The sequence below is a fragment of the Corvus cornix genome, chromosome 1A, assembly GCF_000738735.6.
Source record: "Corvus cornix cornix isolate S_Up_H32 chromosome 1A, ASM73873v5, whole genome shotgun sequence".
Lineage (NCBI taxonomy): Eukaryota > Metazoa > Chordata > Aves > Passeriformes > Corvidae > Corvus > Corvus cornix.
Window position 1 is genome coordinate 8,144,646 of NC_047057.1, and position 26,534 is coordinate 8,171,179.

The 26,534-nt window shown below is 37.2% G+C and overlaps 1 protein-coding gene across 2 annotated transcripts in view; it reads left to right on the forward strand.

The window, feature by feature from the left end:
* Nucleotides 1-26,534, forward strand: part of SEMA3A (semaphorin 3A) — a 237,616-nt gene that overhangs the window by 94,453 nt on the left and 116,629 nt on the right. For both annotated transcript variants that reach the window (XM_039571065.1, XM_019283654.3), the window contains one exon: nucleotides 25,088-25,245. In XM_039571065.1, coding sequence (XP_039426999.1) covers nucleotides 25,088-25,245 — 158 coding nt within the window. The remainder of the gene's footprint in view (nucleotides 1-25,087; nucleotides 25,246-26,534) is intronic.

The window sequence follows — 26,534 nt, forward strand, 5'->3', positions numbered from 1 at the left end:
TGCTCAAGAATAAAGAACTCTCTCTACTGCAGGGCTCTACTATAAAGAAAATATTCTTTCTGTGAACAGGCTCTTTCAGTTCCTGTGGAGATAAAAAGATGTAGGAGTCTTCAGATACTAAGTTTCAGATCAGACCACTTTGCTCAATACAGGTTCAAATGAAAACTAAGATCAGTAATACAGAAACTTTCTTGGAGGTTTGCAATAGAGCAGTTCTAAGGATCACTGACTCTTTCCAGAGTTTTGGAAATTATTCTAGTTATCCTGTATCTGTTGGTGGTGCCTGATGAAGTAGGTGTTGATTAATGGTCAGGGCTAGCAATACATATTGGCTGACATTGATCCCCCCATCCCTGTGGGGCATGAGATGAGGAAATGCAGCAAGAGGCAGAATAGGAAACCAGTGATCTGTAATAAGAGATAAAGGCCTAAAATATTCCTATGGGCGTTAATATAGTTTTTCTAAATCGGTCTTGAAATAAAATAATTTTTAAAAAGTAAAAATGAGTAGTGTAAACCTTAGGAATATGGCCCTATATTTTAAAAATCCATAATAAAGTGAAACCAGATACCAGATTCCCCATATCTCTATTAAAAGCAAGTCCAAAAGGAGTGTATGGGCTTGGCAATAAGAGTTTTCCACAGAGGTTAAAGTAGCAGGCTCTCAGAAGTGGAGTGCAAGGCTTCCGACCAGTTTTCAGCAAGAGGAACCAAGTCTCAAAGCACAATTTTTACCTTCAAAACCAAATTAAACTTCATGTTTCAACTGTTAAATAGAGGTAGTGCTACCAAATCATCTTGGAACAATGTCTGGAGGCTGAAGGGTGAAAAGTATTGATATTTTTAATAATTAATGATAACAGTAGATATTAGAGAGGATTTGTCTTCACTAACTTAACTAAAATTCTCTTGAGGCAACTGCACTAATATTAGACTCTTTACCACATAGCGCTGTGTTTTGGGGGAGCACTTAAGTTAAAGAAAGGTGAGAATATTGTGAAGACAAACAAGTTTCAATATCTGAAAATTAAACCTCTCTACCACAATTAATAAAGTGCCAAAGTGCCTGTGACCTAAATGCTGATTAAATATTGTAAAAAATAGAAACATTGTTACTGAAGAGTTAAATTGTGAATTCCTGAAAAGTTACATATCTCTTTCCCAGGACAAAGTTTGGCATTGTAATTTTACTTCTGAAAATAGGGGTACCTTACACAGCATTCACATGAGCACATCTTATACTTTTTTCTTAAATGCATTGATTTTTAACAGTAGCAGTTTATTGTCCCCAAAGTCTAAACATATAAACAAAGCAAGATCTTGAGACAAAAGGGAACATTTTTTTTAAAACTGGAAGGAGTGGAAAATGATGTTAAGGCTTCAGCCATACACACACATAGACCTTCGAATCTATGTTAGGGAGTAAGGACTCTTAAAAAGGAAAGTATTCAGTTTTTGATTGATTTTACATTACTATGCATTTTAGAACATTACTAGAACGTCTGGCTTGTGGGTGAAGACTGTGAAAAGGGCACCTTTGCATCTCTTTTACATTGCCCTGGATTTCTGTTTTGACTTCATGTCGAAATCTGTATTGAAAATAAAAGATCTAGAAAAATAGAGTATAAACCAAAATAATCAGATATGAACTTCAACAATATGAACCTCTTATACTGAGTGTAAGAGCCTATTTAACGGGATTTCTGTTCATCATGCTTTATAATTCAGTGTGATATTGTATTCCATTACCAGCAGCCTAATTTATTTCTTTCACCATCTGCTCTTTTTTTTTCTATTCTTCCATGCCAAAAATTCAATAGCACTCAATGAGCAAAGCAAAACTATTCTGTATTTCAACTAAACTGGTTTTATGCTGTTGTTATTCAGAATATATTGGCCTATTTCTTACACTGGTTTTGTTTAGCTAACCAAGCCTTTTGTTTTCTAAACCTGGAAAATGTGAAACAGTAAATACTGTGTGAGCTATTAGTGCCAGACTTCTGTAGCCATTATTTTATGAGACAAATATCAAGCCAGTTGGTTTTTAATTACAGGCAATAGCTGAAGCTTAGTAAGTGTGACTGTCCTTGCCGCAGCTCTATCCAGCCCATCCCTTGCACAGAGCAGGCTGAGCCACTTGCACAAACACAGACCAGTAGTCAAAGCATTCTCCATGCCAAGCCATATTAATCTATCAATATCTCAAAATGTCCTTGTGTATTCCCTGAGCCGCCAAAATAATTATGTAAGTTTTGTGAGCTCCTAGAACTACAACTGTGCTCTCATTAACACCTTCTGTTCCTGTGGAGATAGAGAGATGTATGAGTCTTCAGAATACAAAGTTTCAGATCAGACCACTTTGCTCAGTACAGGACCAAATGAAAACTAAAATCAGTAACACAGAAACTTTCTTGGAGATTTGAAATAGAGCATTGCTAGGGACCACCTCAAGGTAATGTCCATCCATCTGTGAGAGACTTACATAAAGGGTTTCATGCCACATATTGCAAAGAAATGATGGAAAATGAGTTTAGAAACTTTGCTCTGGGGCTTCCAAATTGTGATCACTGTTCTGGTCTAACTTGGAATATGTTGGACCTAGGTAATTTTGTCATTCAAGTTCTATGTCCCACAAAGCACTGTAGTATTTAGGCTGAGTTGGACATTAAATACTAGATATTCTATAACCTTAATCTTGTTGCTTCTTTCACATAACATGGTATCATTAAATTTCACATCACGGTATCTTTAAGTTGGTACTTCAGCTGATTAGTTCTGAATGACACTCAAATGATGTTTTGGCCAAAAAATACCATACCAAAACTCTTGTAGTTCTTCCCAGATAAGACTCATGCTCTTTTGTATAAGAAATAAAGGATAATAAAATATGTATTACTAGGTAAAATAGAGCTAGCTGCACAGAATTCCTTTCCACAAGCACTTATAATTTAATACAATTCTTTCTTCTACTAAATAGTATTACTATAATGCCAGGAATTATGTTGGATTTTGGGTTCATATCCCAACTGTATAATTCAGGATATGCTTCAGACCTGTTTATTCAAATAATTTTATTCAGACTGTGGCTAAAATAAACAGAGAAGCAATTTAAAGAAACTTGACGCAGGTTATTCTGAAAGCCTAGTAGACATAATGATTAATATTTCCAGGAAGGCTGATGATTAGACAAAATAATGATATAGAGAAGAGCTTTTGGAAAAAAAAAAGAAAAAAAGGGAAAAAAAGGATGGAAAAGTACTCTTACTGAAAATTATTGGTAACCTAAACCACCTGAAAAAATAGTGTTTGCAATAGAAGCCCTTAAAGTTATAACAGAAGTGAAAATAATACAATTATTAAATTAAAGATAATTGAGAGATAAAATAATGTGATTGATAAGTGCCTGTTGTTTTTCCTCTCTGATTTCAAACAGAGCACAATATTAATTTAGGATTCATCAAACACATGTGATGAAAGACAAAGAACTAGTAGGAAAAATATATCATTCCTTTCACAGTCATCACTATAAATGTAGCTCTTTGTCAGCTACCAATTTATCAGCACTGAGAGTGCTTGCCTGCTGCACCTAACAACATCCTCATGCCAACAGTGCTGTTTTCTCTTGAAGTCTCATTTATCTTCCTACACAGGTCATTAAAGTTTGAACTTGCTTGCTTGAAGTTGTGTCTATGGTTGCCACTTTCTCTGTATCCACCCCCACAGTGTTCTTGTACTCCTGAGATACAACAGCAGCAGCAGCGAAAGTACTGGCGTTTTCACTGACAGAAAACTGGGGAAAGATTTTGTTTTAGCTTCATCTCAGTTTGTAGTTCTAACTACTTGCAGTAGTTTTCTCTGAACTACAAGATCTCAGTTTTAGGGGAGCTGATCAGTCTTACAGTTTCTACTGTCAGCTGCATAACACATGGCACACATACACTGCTATTATCTTGGGTATTTTTGCTTGTTTTACCCCACTGATTCTGCTTTAGGTGTCTGTGTGCCCTGACAGAAAACCCTAATTCATCATTGTCCTTGTTCCTTCCTACTTGAGGAAAGAAGTTTTACCATGTAGACTGCTGTAGAAGTGATGGGATATATATTTAAAAAAAACCCCCTGAATGCCTATGTGAAAACAACAGTAGCTGTTAAAAGGAGAATATAAGTAAGAGCTTGCTTTACCCTAATAGATGATGATAGTGGGCAGGTGTATCAGTTAGTACAGAATCAGAGTAATTTAGGTCGGGAGGGACTTATGAAGGTCATCGGGTTTAAGATCTAGCCCCTGCCCCAAGCAAGGTTGACTAAATCAGGTTGTTCAGGGCTCCTTCCAGGCAACTTTTGAGTATCTTCAAGTTGGAAATTCTACAGCCTCTCTAGCCCTCTGTGCCAGTGGTTGACCATCTTCACGCTGGAGAAGCTTGATCTGGTTTCTAACCAAAATTTGCTGCATGACTCTTGTCACTGGGCACTTAAGGGAGATTCTGTGTCAATCTTTTCCACAGCCTCCCATTCAGTAGTTCAAGTCAGCAATAGGATGTTGCCATAGTAGACAACCAGTGTGTGTATTTGGGGATCAGTACTGCAATATGCTCTAGAAAATAATAGTACAGCTTACAGGAGATCAGCTAGTACAGAAAGTGCCAGCCCAGCTTCTGACTGGGAAAGAATAATTATATGTGTTCTGTACTGATACACTGACTCCTGGATGACATACAAACTGAATTCCTTGACTTAAAAGCAGACAGCATTTAATTTTAATGTAATTCTATATTATTATTATTTTTAATAAAAATGTAACTGGATTCCTGTAAAACTTGAGGTATGAGGTATTTGAACATTTTCCTCATCCTCTGTTTTGATACCACACAGTGTGTATTTTCATTCCATGCTTTTTTTGCTAGTATTGTGCTACTAGAGTTGTTTGGCACATGACTGTTCCAAGTGACTGGCTACCTGTATTCTATCTCTGGATCACATATACTGTATATATGAGATCTGATTATTTTGGCACTGCTGGGACTGCATCTGGCTTCTGGGTAACATCACCTCTTCCCTTTTCGGATGGAGTGAAACCAACAGTCCCTCAGTTCCTTCATGCTGTCATAGCTCATTTTGACTTCTTTGTGTGCAGTGTAATTTTTGATACCAACACTTGCATACGAGGGTGGACAGTAAGGTTATTGTAGCTAGTGTGTCTGGTGTGGAGGAGCTTAATTCTTACAGTTTTCTCTTTTATTGCACTGCTTAGTTAGGTAAAATGAAAATAAATCTTATTAATAGTAGAGACAGGTTTGTTTCTTGTTCTGGCTCAGAGTTGTGGAGATGCTGAAGGAAGACAGCTGGTGTAGACATACACGCCAGTAAGTCAAGAAATTGAGAAAGAACATCTGTAGGAGATACAAAAATATTTGATTTCAACAGGGCAGACATAGCAGTGTCATCTACTCTTCTTAGCCAAATGACTCAAGAATAATTTCAGAACATTACTATATGTTATGCCCTTTGGAACAGTATGTAGGAGTAATTCAGAGGAATCTGAACAGGCAAACTGAGTGTTCTGCTCTCCTCCACATGAATGCTTTTTAATTACTGGTTACTGGAATAGGCAAAAATGCACAGCAAAATCTAGCTTCTGTGGCACATGTCTTTAAATGTGGTAAAGAGGAGCTCAGGTGTGCCTTATTAGAGCTCAAAAAATACTACATACTCAGAGATTCCAAGATTTCTTGGCTTTATGAGACCACAGTTGGCGCACATCACGTGGAGCCGGGCTTTATTTCCTCCTGCCTTCATTTGATATCCTTTGTTCAGGAACACAGCTAGGAATGCTTGTCTCTCCTGAAACCACAGTACAATATTTTTTTTGGTAAAAGAGCTTTTACTCTTTAGGAGTTTGCTTTTTTATACCATGTATGCATTGAAATTTCCTTTCTAGTGCGTAAAATGATCGCTTGAAGAGCTATGGAGATTCCTAGTTTCTTCTGTGATCCTAATGATGAAGTTACCCCATGCCCTATTCTGTTTCCCAACAAAAAGGCAGAGGTTTTGATTTTTATCTGGTCATCTACTTCACATTTTTTTGCCACAACCATGGAACTTACTTCCCCATGGGGAAATCAAACAGCAAAATTTTATTTATTTTTTAAATTAGTTTAAAAGAACAAGACTTCTGAGAGCTTCTTCAGATTGTTGATACAAATCAAGTTGATGCAATACTGATGAAGTACAGCTTGATTACGTCAGTTCTAGGCAAGGCTGGAGCTGTGAGGGCTCAGATTTTGAGAAGCCTCTGTCTCAGAAATTTTCAGTGGAGCTATATGGGAATCAGTCCTTTCCATTTAGTACTGTGCCTTATCAGATCCCGCAGGCTTTTAAAAATTTTCTTAGGAGCCAGATTCCCATTGTGAGGATTTGCTCATCACCAGAACTATCATCCATGGAAAATGACAGGAGAAACATTTATTAACCTTGGGTAAATCTGTTCCTTCAAAACATATCTCTCTAACTGTTGCTGTGAGCCCTGCTTCCACTGCTACAGAATCTATCTGGAGTCTGAACTGTCAAAGGAATTTAAGACTGGTTGAGCCTGCTCTTCCCTGTATACCTGTGTGGGAGTCAGGAGAGGGTGAGATCATTCACACAGGAGAGCCCCAACAAAGACTCCTGACTTACGGAGTCGGAACTGGCATTTGTGGGTCTAACACACACCCCAGAGTGAAACTGCCAGAAACAGTCTCTTCTCAGCTGTTCTTTTGCTAAGTGATTTTTCTTTTGGTATCTCTAAGGTAATTGGAATCTTTGTGCTTCTTACCTTTTAGCACATCAAATATATCAGATAATAGTTAAGTCAGAACAATAAGAGATGAGATGCTGTGTCACCATGTGGGCTGCAAATGGAACAAAAGAGTTTTCTTAAATTCAGTATGTTCTGAAAATACAAAGTAAGTGCCAATGTTCAGCCATGCAGTAACAGGCCATACAAGGAAAAGGAGTTACTCTTAACACTGCAGTTCTTTTGTCTTTCTATATCAACATTCCCTTGTTTTTTAAATAGCCACAACAAATTACACTCTGATCTCTGTAAGTACCTTCACTGTTTCTTCCAGACTATTCTTCTGCAAAATAGACTGTGAAACTGTGTTTGTTAAGTCTCATTGTGCTCTTTATGGCTGTGGTGCACATGCTGTCCAGCAGCTGGAGTGAGATTTGGGGAATGCTGAAGTCAAAAGGACACAAATTTTTTCAGTGTGTTGAGATTGTTACTTAATCACCATTAAGGTGATGTTTACCTGGGCCCATTTTATTTGCTACTTACCACATTGTCTCATGAAATTTTTTCACAAGGACCTTTAATGTGGTCATGTAATAAATGCAAATAGCAGTAATACATAAAGGAATATTTTGTAGAAAATATCAGTCCAGAGGAACTAATGCCTGTTCACGTTTGCATGATTTATAAATGCTGTTACTTAAAAAGAGATTGTGTTGGGAATATATGAGGGCACAACAAATGAGAACATGATCAGTAAATTAACATCTACATAGCTATATTGGCATGCATTATGCTATTTGAAAATCTGGCCAAAATTGCGTCTGAATTCCTGTATTTGACATATACCACATTCATAAAACTACAATAGATTTTACATTTCAGTCCTCTGTCTTTTAGGGAAAGCTATGCATCCTTGTTTGCTCAGTAATGCAGAAGCAGTAGTATTTATGTACCCCCCAGCTGCTTTACAAGGACCAAAGTCGTATCTCCTGTTGCCCATTTCTTTGCTTTCTGCTCTTGCTTACAGTAATGGAAATCTCACCCTCAGGAATACCTCAGGAAAAATCAGCTTTAAAGGAGATTAATAAATTTTGGAGGATTATTTTGTTTGTTTTAATAACAGGAGAAACTTGCCAATAATGTCCTGTTTTGTTTTTTTGTTTTGTTTTGGTTTTTTTTTTTTTTTTTTTTTGTTAGCTCCTAATTTACCACAGCTAAATCAATATATTTAATGCATAGGGGAAAAAATATGATTGAAGGTTCTAATTCAACCTCCTGCTCAAAGCAAGACTATATTCAGAATTAGATTGGGGGGTTTGTGTCTGATTGTGTCAAGTTTTGATGGTATCCAAGGGTGAAGACTGTAAACTCTCTGGTTATTGTTCTAGTTAAGAGTTTTTTATTCATATCCCATTCAGTATTTCCCTGACTCAACTTGTGCATGTTATCTCTTGTTCTTTCACTGTGCCCAACAGGTAATCAAAGACAACACTTAGATCACCCCTTAGCCATCTCTTTTTTTTCCACAGACATTACTCACTCAGGCTCAGTAAGTTCCAGTCTTGTGGTGCTGTGTCAGCCTGAAATGGCACTTGGTTTTTGCGGTTCACCATAGTTCCGGTCAGCACAACTTCAGGATTTCTTGCTTCATGTCATGGAGATATCCCACAATTAGGATAATACAAAAAAAGGTTTAAAACATTTATTTCCATTTTGAAACTCTTCTGCACTGCCCAAGTAAGTGACTGACAATGAGACTTAGGTCCTGTTGTTTATTAGATTGTGGTTAGATCTTTGCATGAAGATGCACAGTGGTGCACAATGTAATTGGTATTATTAACTCTGAAAATACAAATGTTTACTAAACTGGCATCTAATACACCTGAACTATAAATTATGCTTTATTTCTCTCACACAAAATTCTCATCTTCATATTTACACTTAATGGGTAGTGGTAGTGCAGATGAACATTTCAATGAATCAGACTCTGGAGTGGAAGGATTGTACACAATTAGAGTATTAACTTCAGATAGTAATTGCCAGCATAGTTAAATGTTGGTTTATTTAAATATAGCCACCAAATTATAATGGGCTCTAATGCATGGGAATGAATCGTAGTCTTGTTATGTTCAGTGAATACTTAGCTATATCCTTTATGTAAACATCCTACTCACAGTAATCCAGTAAGGACATAAGGTAGAGTCTGTTTATTTTAAGAGGTAAACCACTCAGGATTATACAGGAATTAGGATGTGCGTGCATGTATGGAGGTTTCCGATGTGTTTCATTCTGCTTTTACTCCACAGTAAAATGTGGAGTGTGTTCCCCTAGTTATCAAATAGTCTATATTCCCAACTTGCAGAAAGATTTTAGTGTGTATAATCTAAATCGGGATTTAAATTCTGTTGAATTCAGTAGAAAGGTGTGTTAAGTAAGTTTTAAGACTAGAAGTCATACATTTCGTCATAGTTAATGCCTTATTAGTTGAACACTAATTAACTGTGTGTGGTATTTCCTGTGATAAATTGATGGTTTTAGTTTCTCAAAATATGTAACACTCTGGACCAAAAGTTTGCATGGTGAGTGTCTTGCTTCCTTCTATTGGAATTTTCTGGCTAAATCACTTCTGGATGTGAATCTGTAATGTAGAGCCTGGACTACTAATGAGTCTGAATTCCAGAGAGGAAGCCTTTCTCTCCTCACACAGCTGGAGAATTCAGCAGCCTATTTCATACGCAGAAGTACCATGCAACCTTTAATTACACTTTTTTTCCCTGTTATTTCTAAGGCACTTCTGCATCTCTTGATGAGCAGAATGAGGCTGGGTAAAGCAGCAAGGTGAGATCTGTGTGTTCATTAATTGCAGAATCTAGTGTGTGTGATGAGTGAGATGGGACAAAAAGGTTAAGGTAGTTGATTCCTCTGCTATTCTCAAAGATAAGGGCTTGATGAGTCAGATTAAATGCCTATTATTTTAGGGTACTTTTGTTTTCTCTCTTCTTGTGCCTACATAAATTAGGAATCATAACAGCTTCTTTTCCACTGAATCATGTTTCTGACGCAGATTTTTACCTTACTGTAGATGAAAAGCAATTTAATAATTCCTTCTCCCAGACCAGCATTTGAAGAGTATGTAGTCATTAGGAAAAATACTGAAAAGTTCAAAAAGAAAGATAAATTTGATGTTTCATCCATTCTGCACATTGAACAAAGTTAGGATAACATACAAAAAACATGTGTTTTAATCTGTCATGATAATTAGTGAATACCTGCAGTTAAAATACTGCATTCTGGCTTAATGACAAGGTCTCTTTTGCAGAACAAAATGGTATTTGATTCATTTATGTTCTTAAATATAGACAGACCTGATTTCTTTGTGGAGATCCTCAGGGGCACCTCGCTACTTCCAGTGACCTACATAACACTTATTTTCGGCAAACTGCTTTGTGACATAACTAAAGTTTGGGCCCAGATCAGGTATCCAGGTTAGGTACAGTGCACACCATTTGTTATTTTAGTATTATTCTGAAATGGAGTTCTCAAATAGCATGGGAGACAGTGGGATATGCATAGAACATGCATGAATCAACACCAAATCCCGCTTCATAAAGCCCACTCTCAGCTCGGATGAGTTGGACTAAGGCAAAATAGAAAACTCCCTCTGCTTGTATTTTCCCTAAGGAGATCATTGCAAAGCATGTCAGCTTGAACATTTAATCACAAAATAAGGAATGTATTTGGAGCCCTGTGCATAAGAGTGTTACCTAGTGACATCCATTGGGACCCTGTGTTTTAGCTTAAAGTACATACTTTTAAAAAAATGTTTCTGAGGTTATAAGGGTAAATGTTTTGGAGGAAGTTCCTGAAAACATAGGTCCTGTAGGAATCATACCCTTAATCCATTGGCTTGATGCAGTTTTCAGCACAATCAGTAAAATCCCACTGCCTGTGCTTGGCTTTGGATTAGACCTCAAGGGTCACAAACTGGTTGAACTAAGCAGTGGAGCAGATGCAAGCTTCCTCAACTTGCAGACCTTTCTACCAGATTCCTGTTCAGACTTGTTAGCATCTGAATCTCAGGAGTGCTTTCTGGAATATACATCTGCAGAAAACAGCAAACGTGTAAATTATTCTCTTAAATCTCAAAGTTTTCTTCTAAAAAGGGCAACAGTAACTTTCCTTTTAAGGAACTCAGTACTACCTTCACTTACACCTCCAAGCTTGAAGACCTCCTCTTTTGTGGGGTGTTTATGCACTCCTCATGCAGCTGTCGTACAACAGCCTAATTAAGCAATATTCCACTTAAACTGCAGTCAGCCACTATGGCCAGGGTATGTTTCCTCTGCCCACCGTGGAGAGTTGGCTGTTCTAATTTCATTTGTTCAAATTAATGTGTTAACTCCCTCTGAGGAGGTAAGTAGTGTGTCACAGCTTGAGGCAGGACCTCTGCACACGAATCCTTTTAGTTCATAGCAGGATGCAGGCATGCAAATGTTGACATTTTGAAATTGTTTCCCCAGAAGGTCAAATTAGTATAACTGGCTACAAAAAGAAAACACATCTACCCTGATGCCTTTCATAATTAGACTAGCTAGAAATAAACCCAAGTGTTTGCCATTATACTAAACCATGTCTGCTGCTACTGGAATTACATTTGTTTATGGAAAAAAAACCCAAAAGACTTTATTTTGAATATTTATTTGACATTACAGGAAACAAATGGTTGAAATAAGTATTGAAAACTTTGTAAAAAGTAGTGTATTTGTTATATACTGATTGGTAATGCATTGCTTTCAAGACTGTGAGATACCCGTTCCTGAAGGTTTTCAAACACGTATTCATCAGTAGGAAACCTCTTCATCATCAGGATAAGGAGTTGTTTTCCCAGCTATCTTAGAAGTATGAATGGGGTCTGGAACAGAATGTCATGATGCTGCTTTGTAATGTCTTTCTTGGGTATTACTTAGTCTTCAAACATTATAAACATGTAGGAACTATATTGTGACATTAGTTTATTCCAAGTTTAATCAAAATCTTGTTAGGCGATAAGAAGTTTTAGAGACATGCTTTGTACATTTCACTTAAGGTATTTAATTTATATCCACATCTGCTGTAAATTAATTTGGGTGTACTAAAAGCAATAGAGCAATACTTATATCAGTTTCTAGTCTGCTGAAATCTGTCTTTAGAACTTACTTGGAACCACCCAGTGCTACTTTAATTTGGAAACACTGAATCAGTGTCCTGTTCAATTTTAGGTGAATTGTAACTTCAATTTTTAATTTTTCTTTCCCCTCCAAATCTCTGGAGTGTACCATTAAACCACAATGTGTTAGTATATGAGCCTCAAGGAAAAATGTGAGTTCTCCTTTAACTTTCAGCGGGGATTTTGTGTGAATGTTCCTCATCTGTCAACAGTGACTCATGGTATCTTGGATCAATGTGGGCATTTGAAAGCCTGTGTGGCAGTTGACACACACATACACTCGAATATTGCACCCAAAGGAGCGTTCTTTTGGAGGGAAATTAGTAGAGTAACCAGTGGAGCTGCCGAGAATGAATAATATCATTGGGTCTGGAAGGGGAACTGGAAAGTGCCCTGCCTTTTCCCCCACAACATTCCAAGTTTTAATGCGCCCTTTACATGAACCAAACTTTACACTGAGGCTACACAATGTGTGTAAGAAATTCATTAAACTCACATTGTGCAGGCGTGGCAACTTGGTGCCAGTGGACAGTGTTTCCTAAATCCAGGTGAAAAATGGTCCTGCTTCAAAGCACACAAAGTGCAAATAAATGTAGAACGGGAAAAAATAAACTAGGTTAAAATTTGCAGTACATTTTGCAAAAATTGTTACATTTTGGTAATTCTTGTTTTACATAGTAAAGATAAGGCAAACCCTGCTTTCCATTTCAGTGTGCCTGGACCATTTCACTGATACCTTCAGTCTACAGATCATTCTCTAAAGGCTTCTGTTCTGACAGGGACACAAAGTAAATTATATGAATGTGATCTCTGATTTCTGTCTTGGTAAGAAAAGTGCAGTTTTTGTGGCTTGAGCAAAAATGAAATAATGATTCTCATTTATATTCCACTGGAGCTTCAGAAATAAAAACTTCCATTATTTTTCTTTCCTGATGCTAACACTGAGGATAATGATGCTATTGTGTTGATGCAAGAAGAGCTACTATTTATTTACAGTGATGAGACACCTAGGATTAGTGGTGTGGACTAGATCTCCTTTCTGCTAGTTCAAAGAGAGTGGAAAAGAATAAAACTTCTGGAGAAAGATGGATTTTTAGCACAGCAGGCAGCCACACCACTTTTGCCCCCTCCCCTCCAAGTTAATTTCGTTTAACAAAATATTGCTTGGTTTTTGTTACTTTTGGAACAGTATTTTCACTTTTCCAGTTCTAATTTGTGTGTGTGTCACCTCCCTCTTACTGACATTTGCTGCAGGAGGTGGGAGGAGATGTGAGTGGACATGCTGCAGTTGGGCCATGTCAGCTGAGAGCAGCCACCAGGAACCTGCTATGACCCAGTTCTAGTGGGACTGGCTGAGTGGTCTTGGAGTCAGAACATCATAAAGTTACTTTCAATTGTCTTTGGATCCCCATCTGAGGCTGCTCTAAATAGAGGCTGATGTACCAGGTGATTTGTTGTTCAAACAAATCCAACTGTATTTGCATTGACATGTCTTTCAGCAAGTGAACCTGTGCTCTGAGGTCAAGCACTGTGGAGTTGTATCCAAACCTCATCATGCATTAAGCCCAGCCAGACAGGAGGTGCTACCTGAGTGCTGTTGATAATCCACTCACTTTTCCTCTTCCACCTCTACTGGAAATTGCTGATGGGTCTTTCTGAAGTTCACTTAAGAGATCGAATATGAACAAGTTATTTCAAAACAAAAAACATTTAGAAGGAATTAGAGGTTGAAATGCTGTTACAGAAATTGAATTCAATCAGTGTGAAATGATGCTGTTTGCAGATACTTCCACTCACTCAGGGAGGCCCCAAAGGCTTTGAGGAAGGGAGAGGGAGAGGGAGAGGGAGAGGGGAGGAGAAAGGGTGAGGGAGATGCCATGGCCAGCTGAGAAGGGAGTCGCAGCAGTCATTTTGCTGAATTAGATTTCAAGTTTTGCATCTTCACTTTCCCTGTCAAGACTCAGGTCATGGCTGCACTTTTATCCACACATGATTAGGAGGGAAATATGCCGTCTCCAACCACAGCCAAAGCAAACATATAATATGGTTTTTCCACAACTGGGGTTCTCCACAGTAGAAGATAACAGGGTTAGGTCAATCAGAGAGTGAAAGTTCCCCAGAATACTCTATAAGTTTCCTACGATTTTAATTTCTGGAACTTGGTGAGCTAGAGGCTCTGCCTCTAAATTTAGTAGCGTCTTAAAGGTTTTTTTTCGTGATTTTGCTACTTGGTCCTTTGAAACTGTAATCAATTTTACCATTTACAATAGCCCATGTCAAGAATTTCTACAGCTTAACTGTGTGTTAAGTGGATTAAGACAAATTTTGGGTGATTTTAAAACTAGTTAAAGCTCTTCACACTGTAATTTCTTGGTGTTGTCAGAATTACAGCTGCAAGTTTGCTTCTGTGTAGTGAAATTTTGGGTAGAAATGCATTCCTCCCAGCCCCTTTAGAGTATGCCTAGAATCCAAAAAATTAATGTAAAAATTGTATGTAAGGTTTGCTTTCCATTTTGAATACAGCAGTTAATTATAAATTTCTTGTTTCTTATTTGAGTGTGTAGTAATTATAAAAATAATGAAAGTAGATCTAGTTTGGTTTGTGTAACCTGAAAGAAATTTAAAACTTTGATCAGTAGAGTGGTATCAGGCATGAGAAAATTCACTTTGATTTGAGAAATGGGGATTTGCTGCTGGATGATTATTATGCTTATGACATTTGGATGGAAGAGAAAAACTGGAAGTTCCTTTTTGATGCACAGAAGATTGTAGGTACAACTGGAAACATTTGATAAATAATGTTTACTAATTTATTCTAATGGATGATAAATATATTGCACACATTGCAGAACCATAGCAATCAGAATCTTTTATCCATGGTGTAAGTCCATTGATTTTCATTAGGATAAATTAAGAGCAAAATTGGGCATTATTACTTTATTTTGGCATGGAACTCAGTGCAAGGAGGGTCAAGGGTTAGAGGTCTCTGCTGTATTTTGCTGCAATTAAAGTGCACAGCAGAGCTGTGTGTGTCTGTGAGCTACACAGACTGCTTAACTGCAGTTGCTGCTTTCAGCCCATTGCTGAAACTCATCCAAAACCTCACTTATGGATTAGAAGAAACAAGAGCTATCAGAAGAGAGAAGGATGTAAATCCAAGCATGAATTTTACTCATCCATTCTATTAGTGTTAAAAGACAATTCCTCAAAGTGCTGGATATGTGATCAAAGTGAAGGGTGAATCCACTCTGCAAAAACAAATTTTAACAGAAGCAGTGTTGATAGCTATGTCTGAAATTAAAAATATGAGGTCACTGTTATGTACCCGTATATGAAAAGCTGGACACAGTCCATCTAAGCCAGCTGCTATATAAATTATAACAATTACAATGATTTACCTACTAGCAGGGCTAACCCAAAGCCCTTTTTGCATCTTATTCATCAGAGGACTTTGAAGAGTTGTTACACAGATAGAGACAAGACTTTCACACATGATTTTCAAGCACAAAAATACCTTTTTTGAAGCGGATCAGATGCCTTTTCCATCACAAATCTGCTGAAAACACAAGTGTTACTTAATCCATTTTGCAGTTTTGCATATGCAGCTAAATTTCCAGGGAAGCTTCCTAACCTTATTGTGCATATTAAATAATTCACCTTAGTAAATAATTTGTGCAGGTTTATATTGTCAGTGCAGTAATAAAAATAAAATAAAATATGTCAGAGAAGGCAGAGAATGACTTTACAGAAGCGTAGAATGGTTTGGGTTGGAAGAGACCTTGTAGATAATCTAGTTCCAAGAGCATGGGACGCCTCACCATGAGCAGGGACACCTTGCACTAGACGAGGTTGTTCGAAGCCCCATCCAACATGGCCTTAAACAGTTTCAGGGCCACGTCTCTGAGCAACCTGGGCCTGTGTCTAACCACCTTCATAGCAAAGAATTTCTTGCTGCTGTCAAATCTAAACCTGCCTGCGGTCAGTTTAGAGCTTGTTTAATTTCAGATCAAATCTACCTCTTCTGTATTTCCCCCATCCCAGTGTTTGAAGCTGTAGAGACACCCTCCCTTGCAGCCTCTTAAGCCTGTGAAAGCACTGACACCCTCACTTACTGATGGCTCACCCTCTGCAGGTCACCCTCATTCTCACACTGTCTCAATTTTGACATCTAAATCCTTTACAGACCTACCTCCTTAGACTTACTAAGAGTTGATGGTAACTTGGTTGTCAAACACCAAAGTCAACTTGAAAATAAAACCACCAGTCTTTTAAAGAATTTCCTCTGATATCCCTGTGAAACTTTACTGCTCATATTTGCTAAATCTTCTGAATGAGCTAACTTATTTTTGAAATACATTAATTTAGTACCTGAAAGCAAGATTTCTTTAAGAGTTAAAAAATATTTTAGTACTCTTGCCCTGAGAAAGGAGTACACTTGCATGAGGAAAGGTTTTATCATAACTGCAACTCCAGTACACATATGGACATTGTTGTTACTTTTGAATCCTAATAGTCCATGGTGTGTAAATCACAAAGACACTGACTAGGTTTTTAACTTTCATGTTCAGTTGTTAGGAGGTTCCCTTTTCAGAAAGGAATTTTCTAAAACACGTTGTATTTAAGTAGCTTTTTACATAATAGTCCCCAAACTTCATGGCAGGTTCTGGCATTATTGAGACTGTTTTACTCTCACTGGAGTTTTTACTCAGAAGTAATGATTCTTCGGAAGATGAACTGACTTTAATAATAATAAATAAATAAGCCTAAAACTTCTCAAATTGTACTTGTACAAAAGGCATCAATTTTGTCCTTGCATTGAGTATATCTTTCATTGCCATGATTATGAAAAAGTATAATCATGTCTCTTGTGCTAACTTCAAAGTAGCTTGCCTGAGAAAACACCCTAATAATTCAGCATGCAGCTTTATTGAGTCACAATTAGATGAAGAGAAAAATCAGTTCATCTTTGCTGGCTTCTTAGCCAGTGTTGTTCGACACTGTGAGTACATAAGTGAGTTTCAGGGTAACTCAGGTGCATGTATACTGCAGCATGGTCAATGTCTGGAGCAAGTAGCTGTGCCTATAGAGAGCAGCAGCTCCTTTCCTGCCTTGCTTTTGTTCTGGTGGAAAAAGTTAATGAATTGAAAATCTGTGTCTTGCTTTATTTGGGAACACTCGGTAAGTAAAAATTGTGCTCCATGCTACACTTGGACCCAACATGTAGCTCAACCATGCAGAGGATAGGATGTGACGGTCTTCCCATCTCATTCCTGCTTGGCCAAATGAAATACATCCCTGCCCTGGCAAAACAGCTGTCTGTGTGTTAGCCTTGCAAAGGTGTTCGTGCCTCTGCGATACAAAATTTAATGAGACAAGGCCGGTACTGTTTATAGATAAGGTAATCACTCCTTGAAGTTACAACTACCCACTGTTTTACTTAATTGATAACCAGTACCGGTTCTGCTCACTGAAGTTTAACTTCACAGAAGTATCATACAGAGAGTTGGAAATTGATTCGCTTCTAACTAGATCTGATAACTGAGTTATTTAATGAATGGGATTTAGCTGTCTGTTTACCTGTGCTAGCTCAGATGGTGCAATTTAAGGTCATGCAGTGCCACATTGGGCTAACCAAGCTCAGAGGGCTGAGCTGATATGCCCGCAGTGTTTCTAGTATTTGAGTTAGAATGTTTATAAACTTTGCATTAGATCATTATTTTGCCATATTATTTTAAAGAACCTTGATAGTTATAGATCTCCTTAAGATCTGGGTGCTCATTAGTATGATGTATCACTTCCATTACTTCTCCTGAAATATTATACCAACACAAGTGGGAGGTAGCAAAGATGTTACCCACTCAAATCTCAAGACAGATACATTTTTGCTTAGACAGACAACATCTTAGTAAAACCAGATTGTGGTCTGCTTTTGCCATCATATATTTCTGCCTGATTCGTCACACACAAAAAATGCTATAGGTAGTATAGGTAATGTAAGTCTGCGATTTTGTAACAATGTTGGGCTTAAATACTTGTGAAGTTCACAGTTAAATATGTGCCATAACCTTTCTCACAAAGCCAAGTTCATAATATGGGATGTTACAATAATTTTACAAATATATGAGATCAAGCTTTACAGGTCTTTGTTTAGCTCATAGGTTAAAATTTCTCATGTTTTATAAGAAAACAGCTGAGCAATAAGGATAATCTGGATTCACTTTCAGAGACCAAAAGGACAAATAATGCAAATAATAAAGGGAAAGCAGGTTGGCTTTAAAAATCTGAATGTTTTATGTCTTTGATATATCATGTGACCCTTTCAATTACTCAAACTAAAAACACTTTAAGGGCTGTCATGTAGCTAAATAGTGCTGACATTAATGAGCTAAAATCTTCTCTCGGTTTTACAGTATAAAAAACATATGCATCAGTATTTTGAAGTCAAAGGATTCCATGCTTATACTGGTGCAACTGAAACAAAACATTGGTGTAACATTCCTCCTTCCAGGTATCTGGTTTTAATCAAACTATGCTCATGGCCCTCAAGTTTTCTTTGCTGTAGTGGAAGGTAGGTAGGAGTGTTTCATTTAAAATGCTTGGTTTACATCACAAGTGCACAAAAAACTGTATATCTTGTCCTAGCTACCTCTAATTGATAAATTGTAACAGTTCCCTCAACTGTGTTTCTGAACTACGTGTTCTCTCAGAAGCAAAAGTTTTGCTCAAAAACAAACACAGTACCTTTTTTTTTTTTCTCCTTCCAGTAGAGTTCAGTGAAACCAGGTGATTGGCAACTGTTATGATAAGGTAGACGAAGAGGATGAAAGCTAGGACTGATTGAACAGCTGTGAGGGGCTCTGTTCCAATTGTATTTTGATTACTGATAAGATAACCCTCCCTTTTCTCCCAGTGATTTATCTCATTCAAATTACAATAACAGTGAATTGCCATCAACAACAAACGCTGTGTAGTTTCAAGTTTCTCTGACTGTAGTGTAGCAAAAACCCAAAGGTGCTGATTACAAGTTTTCATGTTACATTTCTAAAGATGGATAAATCATTTCTTGCACTATGTGATCTCATACACTTCATAAGCCTGTTTTTTGTTTCATTTGAGGTAGACTGATCACTTGCTGATATTTCCAAGAAGAAAAATTCTAAAATTATCTGAAAACATAACTTGTTGGGATTTTTTTTGGAGGAGCGGGTGTTGATAATTGATATGTCTCTTTATTCTTCTGCTCCTAATATGAAATCAAAGACTTACAGGTAAAAATAGCTCACAAATACTGGAACAGTTTGAATTTAACTTAAAGGCAGGTAATCTGACCAGTTAAACTAAAAGATGTAACAAAACAAATGTTTCTGCAGTTATTCCCTGCCAGTCCCCTCCCTACCTTGGTTGAAATGCTAGAAAGAAAAAGAAAGTATGAATTAATTTTCCTTGTTTTGTTTTGTAGATGTTTGAATTGTACCACAGACTGTTACCAAGTTATTTTTAATTAGGGTGGATGACTGAACCATTCTCCTCACTAAGGGCTAGATCCTAAGGTCCCAGTGATATGTGAGGTATCAATGAAAGAAAATAATTGTGGTATAAAGTAGTTAAATCCTGGATGGGGGAAAGGAGTTGTTATACTTCAGGCTATTGGACATTTTACTAAGCGTTAGACCTGGCATGGGGTCAAGCTCACCTGATTTCAGACTAGTGTTTTCCATTATATAAGGAAATACCCAACTGAAATACCCCACTGTATGGCTGCTGTCATCTCATCCGGGTGGGGACCAGACTCCCAAGAAGTACAGTGTCTTTTCTATGCTTATGTTGCTGGTTTTGCCAAATAGCTCTGCTGGCTCATGCCTTGCAGGAAGCTCTCTTGATTTCCTGCCAGTTCCTGCCTTTTCCTTAACTGTTTGACTGGGACAAAAGTCACCATCTGCACTCACAGCAATAAAATGGGGAAGCTACGGGAGAGGTTGGAAGTTAAAATACACACTCCTTTCCTTGCATGTATCTAAGAATTCAGCAAATAATTACTCAAAGAGTAATGACTAATTTACACCTGGGATTATTTAGAAGGATACACATGCTGATATACAGAACAGGCACAATATGCATCTGTGTAAGCAACAAATGCATGTGCAAACATGCGGCCATCTGATCCTCTGTAGCCAAAGTAGAGGCCTGGCGAGAGAAGAAGGAAATGTTCTAGCATGATGTTGTGGGAGGCACTGCTCACAGTTCAGCAAAATCCCTGTTTGATGGCATAATGGCATTGACTCATCTTTTATCTACTGCTGCGAGATCTACAGTAAGATCTTATCGCTGCTGGCAAAGGAATGGAGGTCGGGAGTTTTGTGCAACCAACAACCCACTCATTGGCTTCACGAGCGTGTTGTGACGAGCACCACTCCCAGTCACTCTGCAGAGTCACCAGGAATAGGATAAGGCCAGATCTGAATCCTGCTGAGGAAACTTGGAGACCTTTCCTCTGTTTTTTAGAGAAATTGATGTGCCCTTTTGACCCTTATCAACAAAACCAGTCTTGGCTGGTGTGTGTCATTGTGAAGTCTATGACAGGGATGTAGGCCAAAGCCCACAAATTTTCTAAGTTGTTACACAGGCAAACTCCCTCTTGCTAAAAAGATTAAAGATAATTTTCCTTCTAGCAGATAAGTAAAAAATAAGGTTTTCTTTTGTTATGTTCTCCTGACAAACTCCACGGAGGGAACACAGACATAAAACGAGGTTTACAGTGGAATACCAACTATGGATAAAGCAAACTTCAGGATCTGCCTGACTGTATTCATCTTAGCTATAGCTGTGGTTTTCTGGCTCCTTCTTTAATGAAGAAGTGTGATAAAAATAAAACAAATATACATTCTTTGTGCATGCACATCTCCATGGATTTCACAGCAGGAATTTGGCCCTCTGTGTGTATGTATACTATTAAGTTACAATTCCATTAACAAATTAAATAACCATATATTAAAATGAAGGCAAGGGTTGGGGACTGGTTTTCTTTTGTAAATTTGCCAACTTGATCTGGTAAAGTGAATGTTCTGACACAAGTCAGACTGAATCAACAGACACATCAGTTAATAGAGGAAAGACCATGCAGAATCTTTGGCATTGAAAAAGGTCAAATATTTCAAGCTTGGACACTGGCAGAGAAAGGAGACTAAGATGGAACAAGCAAGTCAGGAATGTGAATTAAAGCTAGCTGGTTATTAGGAGCATCTATAGCCCACAAACCCTGAGAAACTCAACCTCCATCTGGTTTCAGTGATCATACCATTCATTATAATATGATTATTTTTTAAGATATGGTGCATTTCAAACTGTTAGTTTTGGTTACCTGCAACACTTAATAAATGTGGGAATCAAGCACCAATAACAAAAACAATGACATCTTTTTTACCTTCAAAATACCACCACCCAGTTTAAATCTACCTCATATAGCATTTCAGAGACAATGCTAGTGGTAGTGTGCAGTGGTTAGCTGTATAGGGCTCCTTCGTTCCTGTTCAAAGCTACAGGCATGACTACAGCTGAGGATGTGTCAAAAGGAAGTGAGAAAATTATCTCAGGGCAATTACTGAAGAAATTCTGTGGGAAGTCACTGAACAAAAGAAGGAGTAATGTTACATCTTTGCAATAAAAATAACTGCACAGATCATAGAGGAAGTAAAAAAAAAAAGACTTTTAAGAGCAGGTAACCATCAACCATTACCTGGCTGCATAGGTCATGGATAGGCCAACATTTAATAAGGATTAAAAAAAAAAAAAAATTAGGGTATGCCTAGTATACAGTATTAAGCTCATTGATTCATTGAATGCATTCATCATTTCCTCTTGTCATTATAGTGCAATCTTTGTTGTAAATCTTGGTTTATGTTATCACTGATCATCCACGAACCTTGCCAGCATGAGTGATCGACTCTTAGCAGAATTGATGGATGCCAATGCCCTTCTGGGATTGAGCACTGTCTTTGCTATTTCTCTCAGCAATAGTCACTCATTGGATACTGAAGACAGTGGATAGTAAACACTTTGAAACTAATGAATTTGAGGAAGTGGAATACTTAATTTGTATTGATTGTGCAAATGCCATTGCTTTGCCCTTCAACACCCTGATCCAGAATGGCCTGTAAAGCCACATTCATCACTGGATGAATACATATCAATTAGAATAAACAGCAGAGGAACTGCAAAAATTACTTAGGATTTCACCTCCCATTTGTAATGTAGCTCAAACCTACCTAAATTAGTAGTAATTGAGAATCATCAACACACAAATGACATTTTTCTCCTCAGCCTATATTCTCAACCTGATTCCTGACAGGGAGAAACCTGATGTCCCTTGATTTGAAATACACTGCTTGGAGCATGTTTAGGCCTAATCTTTTGGGCAACAGACCCTGGAAATCTAGTTGTCATCTACAAAAGTCAGTAATGTGACAATCTGACACATATTGAATTAAAACCTAGAAGAAATGTCCCATTCTTAGGGAAGGCAATGGAATTCAGCTTTTAGTTTGACTTTAAATTGCGCATTCATAAGAAACCCAACAGTGTTACCTTTAACATTGTTGCATGCTCAGAAAGTCAAAGAAAATGAAAAGAAAAAATAGTTATATATATTTCCCTGCACAGCCACACCTGCTCCTTTTAAGTTATACTGTGGAGACTTATGAACAGTGAAGATGATGATGTAATTTACTCTTGGCCATAATAAACCTTAGACTTCAATGCTATGATCTCACATTTTTCATGAATATTAGAAAGAAAAGAAAACATCAATCACTGTCTGTAAATGTGAATATTTAGAACTCTGCATTAGCAAAATCATATCAGGCTTCTTTTAAGCCAAGTAGCTGTGTGCCTAACTGATCTCATTTCCATTTTTATCAGTTTTACCTTTGTGTAACATTGAATTCAGCAGACACTTGTCTTTACGCCACAGTCACAAAGGGCAGAATCGCACCTATACGAGTTCAAACCAACAAAGATGAAAAAATTGCAAAGGTTTTTGACAGCTGTATTATAAGAAAAATGATCAGATACAGATGACAGCAAAGCATTTCTAGCCAAGAGAGTGTTAAGACAAGTTAAGCAATCAATCATGTACATCACTCGCTATTCAGCGAGTCGACATTCGACATCTGAATCAGTCATTACAAAGTAAAGAGAATTAGTAAAGTCTCTTACAAAATGCAAATAAGTGAACTGGAGGACAATAGAGTCAAATTCTAGAACTTGGCAGGAAGCCATAAGAATTATTTTGACAAGACTGCTTGGGGTAATTTGATTGTTACATTTAAAAGAAAAATAATTTTTAAAAAGTGAGCTTCACTCTTGAGCAGTACAAGTTTGTGATATAAATGTATAGTTATATTTAGTGACAAAAAGTGTAGAATAAGGAAGAAAATGTAGTGTCTGCTCTGATGCTTTGTTACACTGCTGCATGAATTAACTATTTTTGGTGGTAGTGAGAGTTTTTCCACATAATTTCAAAGAATTCCAAAGCTAAAAGCTATCCCAAATGGTATGCAACTATCAGTGTTTGTCTTCCTTGAACATGTTGCCTACTAATGTTTTTGCAGAGTTTCAACCTGCTTCAAAATCCACTGGGTATACGTGAACATCAAAAATAGGTTTAACGTCCGCAGAGCTGCAAAGCTGCAGGTGTGAAATTCTGTAAAATCAAAAGTATCACTATTACATAGGTCCAAAAAAATCCCTACCTAACATCTTCCTTCTTAATACAAAAGAATAAGTAAAAAAGAAGGAAAGAGAGTTGAAAATTAGGCAGAAACTTTGGTTTTGACAGCAGTTTCTCCTTAATTTCTAACAGCATACGGGATGCTGTCTTACACTCACTTCTCAGTTGGAGTAATGGTGGAAAATGGGAGTGATCTTACTGAAAACCAAAAAAACATAGAAGGTAGCTGCACTGTTAGGTGAATCCTAGACATCCAGGCATTTGGCATCTGTTCTGAAAGGAGTTACATATGTTCTTGGCTTGCACGTGTGGCAGAATTGACACAAGCATTACATACCTGAAGCTCTGGGCATGCCCTCTGGCCATCAGCCCTTGGATGCTGATGGATTCACTCCCTTTCTCATCTGTCTTCATGGCTTCATCAATGGAGCTGCTCCTGCTCCTAAGAGTGCATGTTTGCCTTCATACTTCACAAGGTCAGGGCTTGAACCATATAGGATTTGTCATCACCAGGAAACTTTCTTATTGATGACTTACTAGTGCAGACATGCCTTAAAATGATAGAGATGGTTTGGTTTTGGTCCTGATATGAAAATAGGCTTAAAGAAAGTGTGTTCTCGTTAATATTTATACTATTATGGTCTATATTAACGTATGGTAAAAATATTTTTCAGAAAAATGCATATGACTTTGTTAATATTTGAATAGCTGAGATGATTCTGTGGATCCTTGCACTTAAAAAAATCCTGTCCATGGCAAATGCAAAAGCTCTGTGAGGAGTATCAGAACTAGAAAATTACTCTCGAGTTTTAAAAGAAACAAAGTTACTTTCCCTTGTTTCATTCTTGTTCCAAGGAAGGGAACAACATGCTGCCTGTGTGAGAAAGCTCAGAAGACAATACATTTAAGAATAGATGTTACATGTTATTTTATCTCATCAGCTATTCATTCTTATCCCTGTTCTCATAGCTTACAGATCTTTATGAAACAGTTTCTTCTGCTGGAAATAGGAGATTTTGTGTTTAGATGTGTTTTTTTATCAGCTGGTTATCCTCAAGTTTATCGTTGCAAATCTTATTGATTGAACAAAATTGAACTTTGTCCAACAGTTGATGAGCTACATGGATAGAATTTTACCACCTAAGAACTCATACAGGCTTTTGATTGATTTCACTGTTGTTTTGACCTCTGTGTAGAGCTGAAACTTACAAGCAGTTTGGGTGTGTGAAATAAAAACATTCAAGGGCCCAGGTACATAATGCTTTCACTTGTTTCTACACCAAAAGCACAAATTCCTAAAAATATGTCTGTATTACTCAAAATATAAGTCTCTATTTCATCTGACCATGTTAACAACAAAAGTATTACCTTTATCTTACAGAAATGTTGGAATCCAACAATATAATAAATTTCAATGGACTAGCTAATAGCTCCAGTTACCATACTTTCCTCTTGGACGAAGAACGCGGTCGACTGTATGTTGGAGCAAAGGATCACATATTTTCTTTCAACCTGGTTAACATCAAGGAATATCAAAAGGTATGTTCATTCATGTTCTGTACAATGTAAATACATACCTTTAATGTTAAAGACTCCCTATCACTCAAGACTATGTTGTGCACTGTTGGAATTATATAGTAAGTGTTTGGATGTCAGGAATACTGTTACAACAAAAATATTTGCTGACTCTATGAAAAGAAATTTATAACGAGCCTGTGACCTTTGACTATATAATCTACAATAATTTTTTTCAGACTACAAAAAAGTAGTAAATGGTAAGTGAATAATCCAGCTATTTCCCAAACAAGACATACTTTCATGGCAACTGCTAAAAAAGCCAAACATCTATTATGACAGTTTATGGAGAAAGACCTTACTGCTCTGTATTTGTTTGCAGATAAAAGAAGCTATTTGGGAGTCCAAGTGTTGATTTTTCTTCTTTAACTCAAGCACATGTAGGCACTCTGCTTCTGCTGCTTTCAAGCCAAAATAATTCCAGTATTAATAAAAGACAAACAATTCCATAAAATATTGCCGTTCTTGATGGAGCTTGTAATTTTCCGGTAAAAGTTGGTGACTAATTAAAAGCTGACAAGCAGTTTAGTGTCAGTCTTCTGCTAAATAAATAATTAAATTTTCCTTTATTTTAGTAAGACAAAATGCCAAGAAGGTAAACAATGGGATGGAGGTTTGATTTTTTTACATTAAGTATTTTGATGGCACATTTTAAAATCCAGAGAGTACCCTTTTATGAGAGATATATTACTTCAATACCCAGGGATTATTTTTTTTTTCTTAGTGTTCCTGACCTTTTGGCTGTTTAACTATTAGCTTCCTAAGATGATAGCAATAAATATCTTGTGTTTTCTGTTCAGAGGGAAGACAGGCTATTCATTTGTATTCTCTAAGGATAAGAGGATAAAAGGAAAACTGGCTATTTTCTTTTCTATTCTCTTTAGTGCAGCTATAAAGGAAACTAGCTATTTATTTGAATTCTCTGAGGGATCAATAGCTTAATGTGCAAAACATCTGGAATAATAAAGGAAAGAAGGTGTTTCCATTGCAGAAAACAGCTCTGTAGAATGGGAGTGATTGCAATTTACATACTTACATATTCAGATACTTTTAGAACACTATTTGACTTTATATACAAATATTAAATAAAGAACTGTTGTCAGTAACATGGAAATGTATGTTGGCAACAGACTTAGAGAATTTAGACTAGATTTAAGAATAGACAAAAGGCTTTAAGAGTTTGGGGATCTGTTTATTATAGACGGGAGAGCCATGTACGAAACTTCAATCAAAATTACAATGCAGCCAGTGCT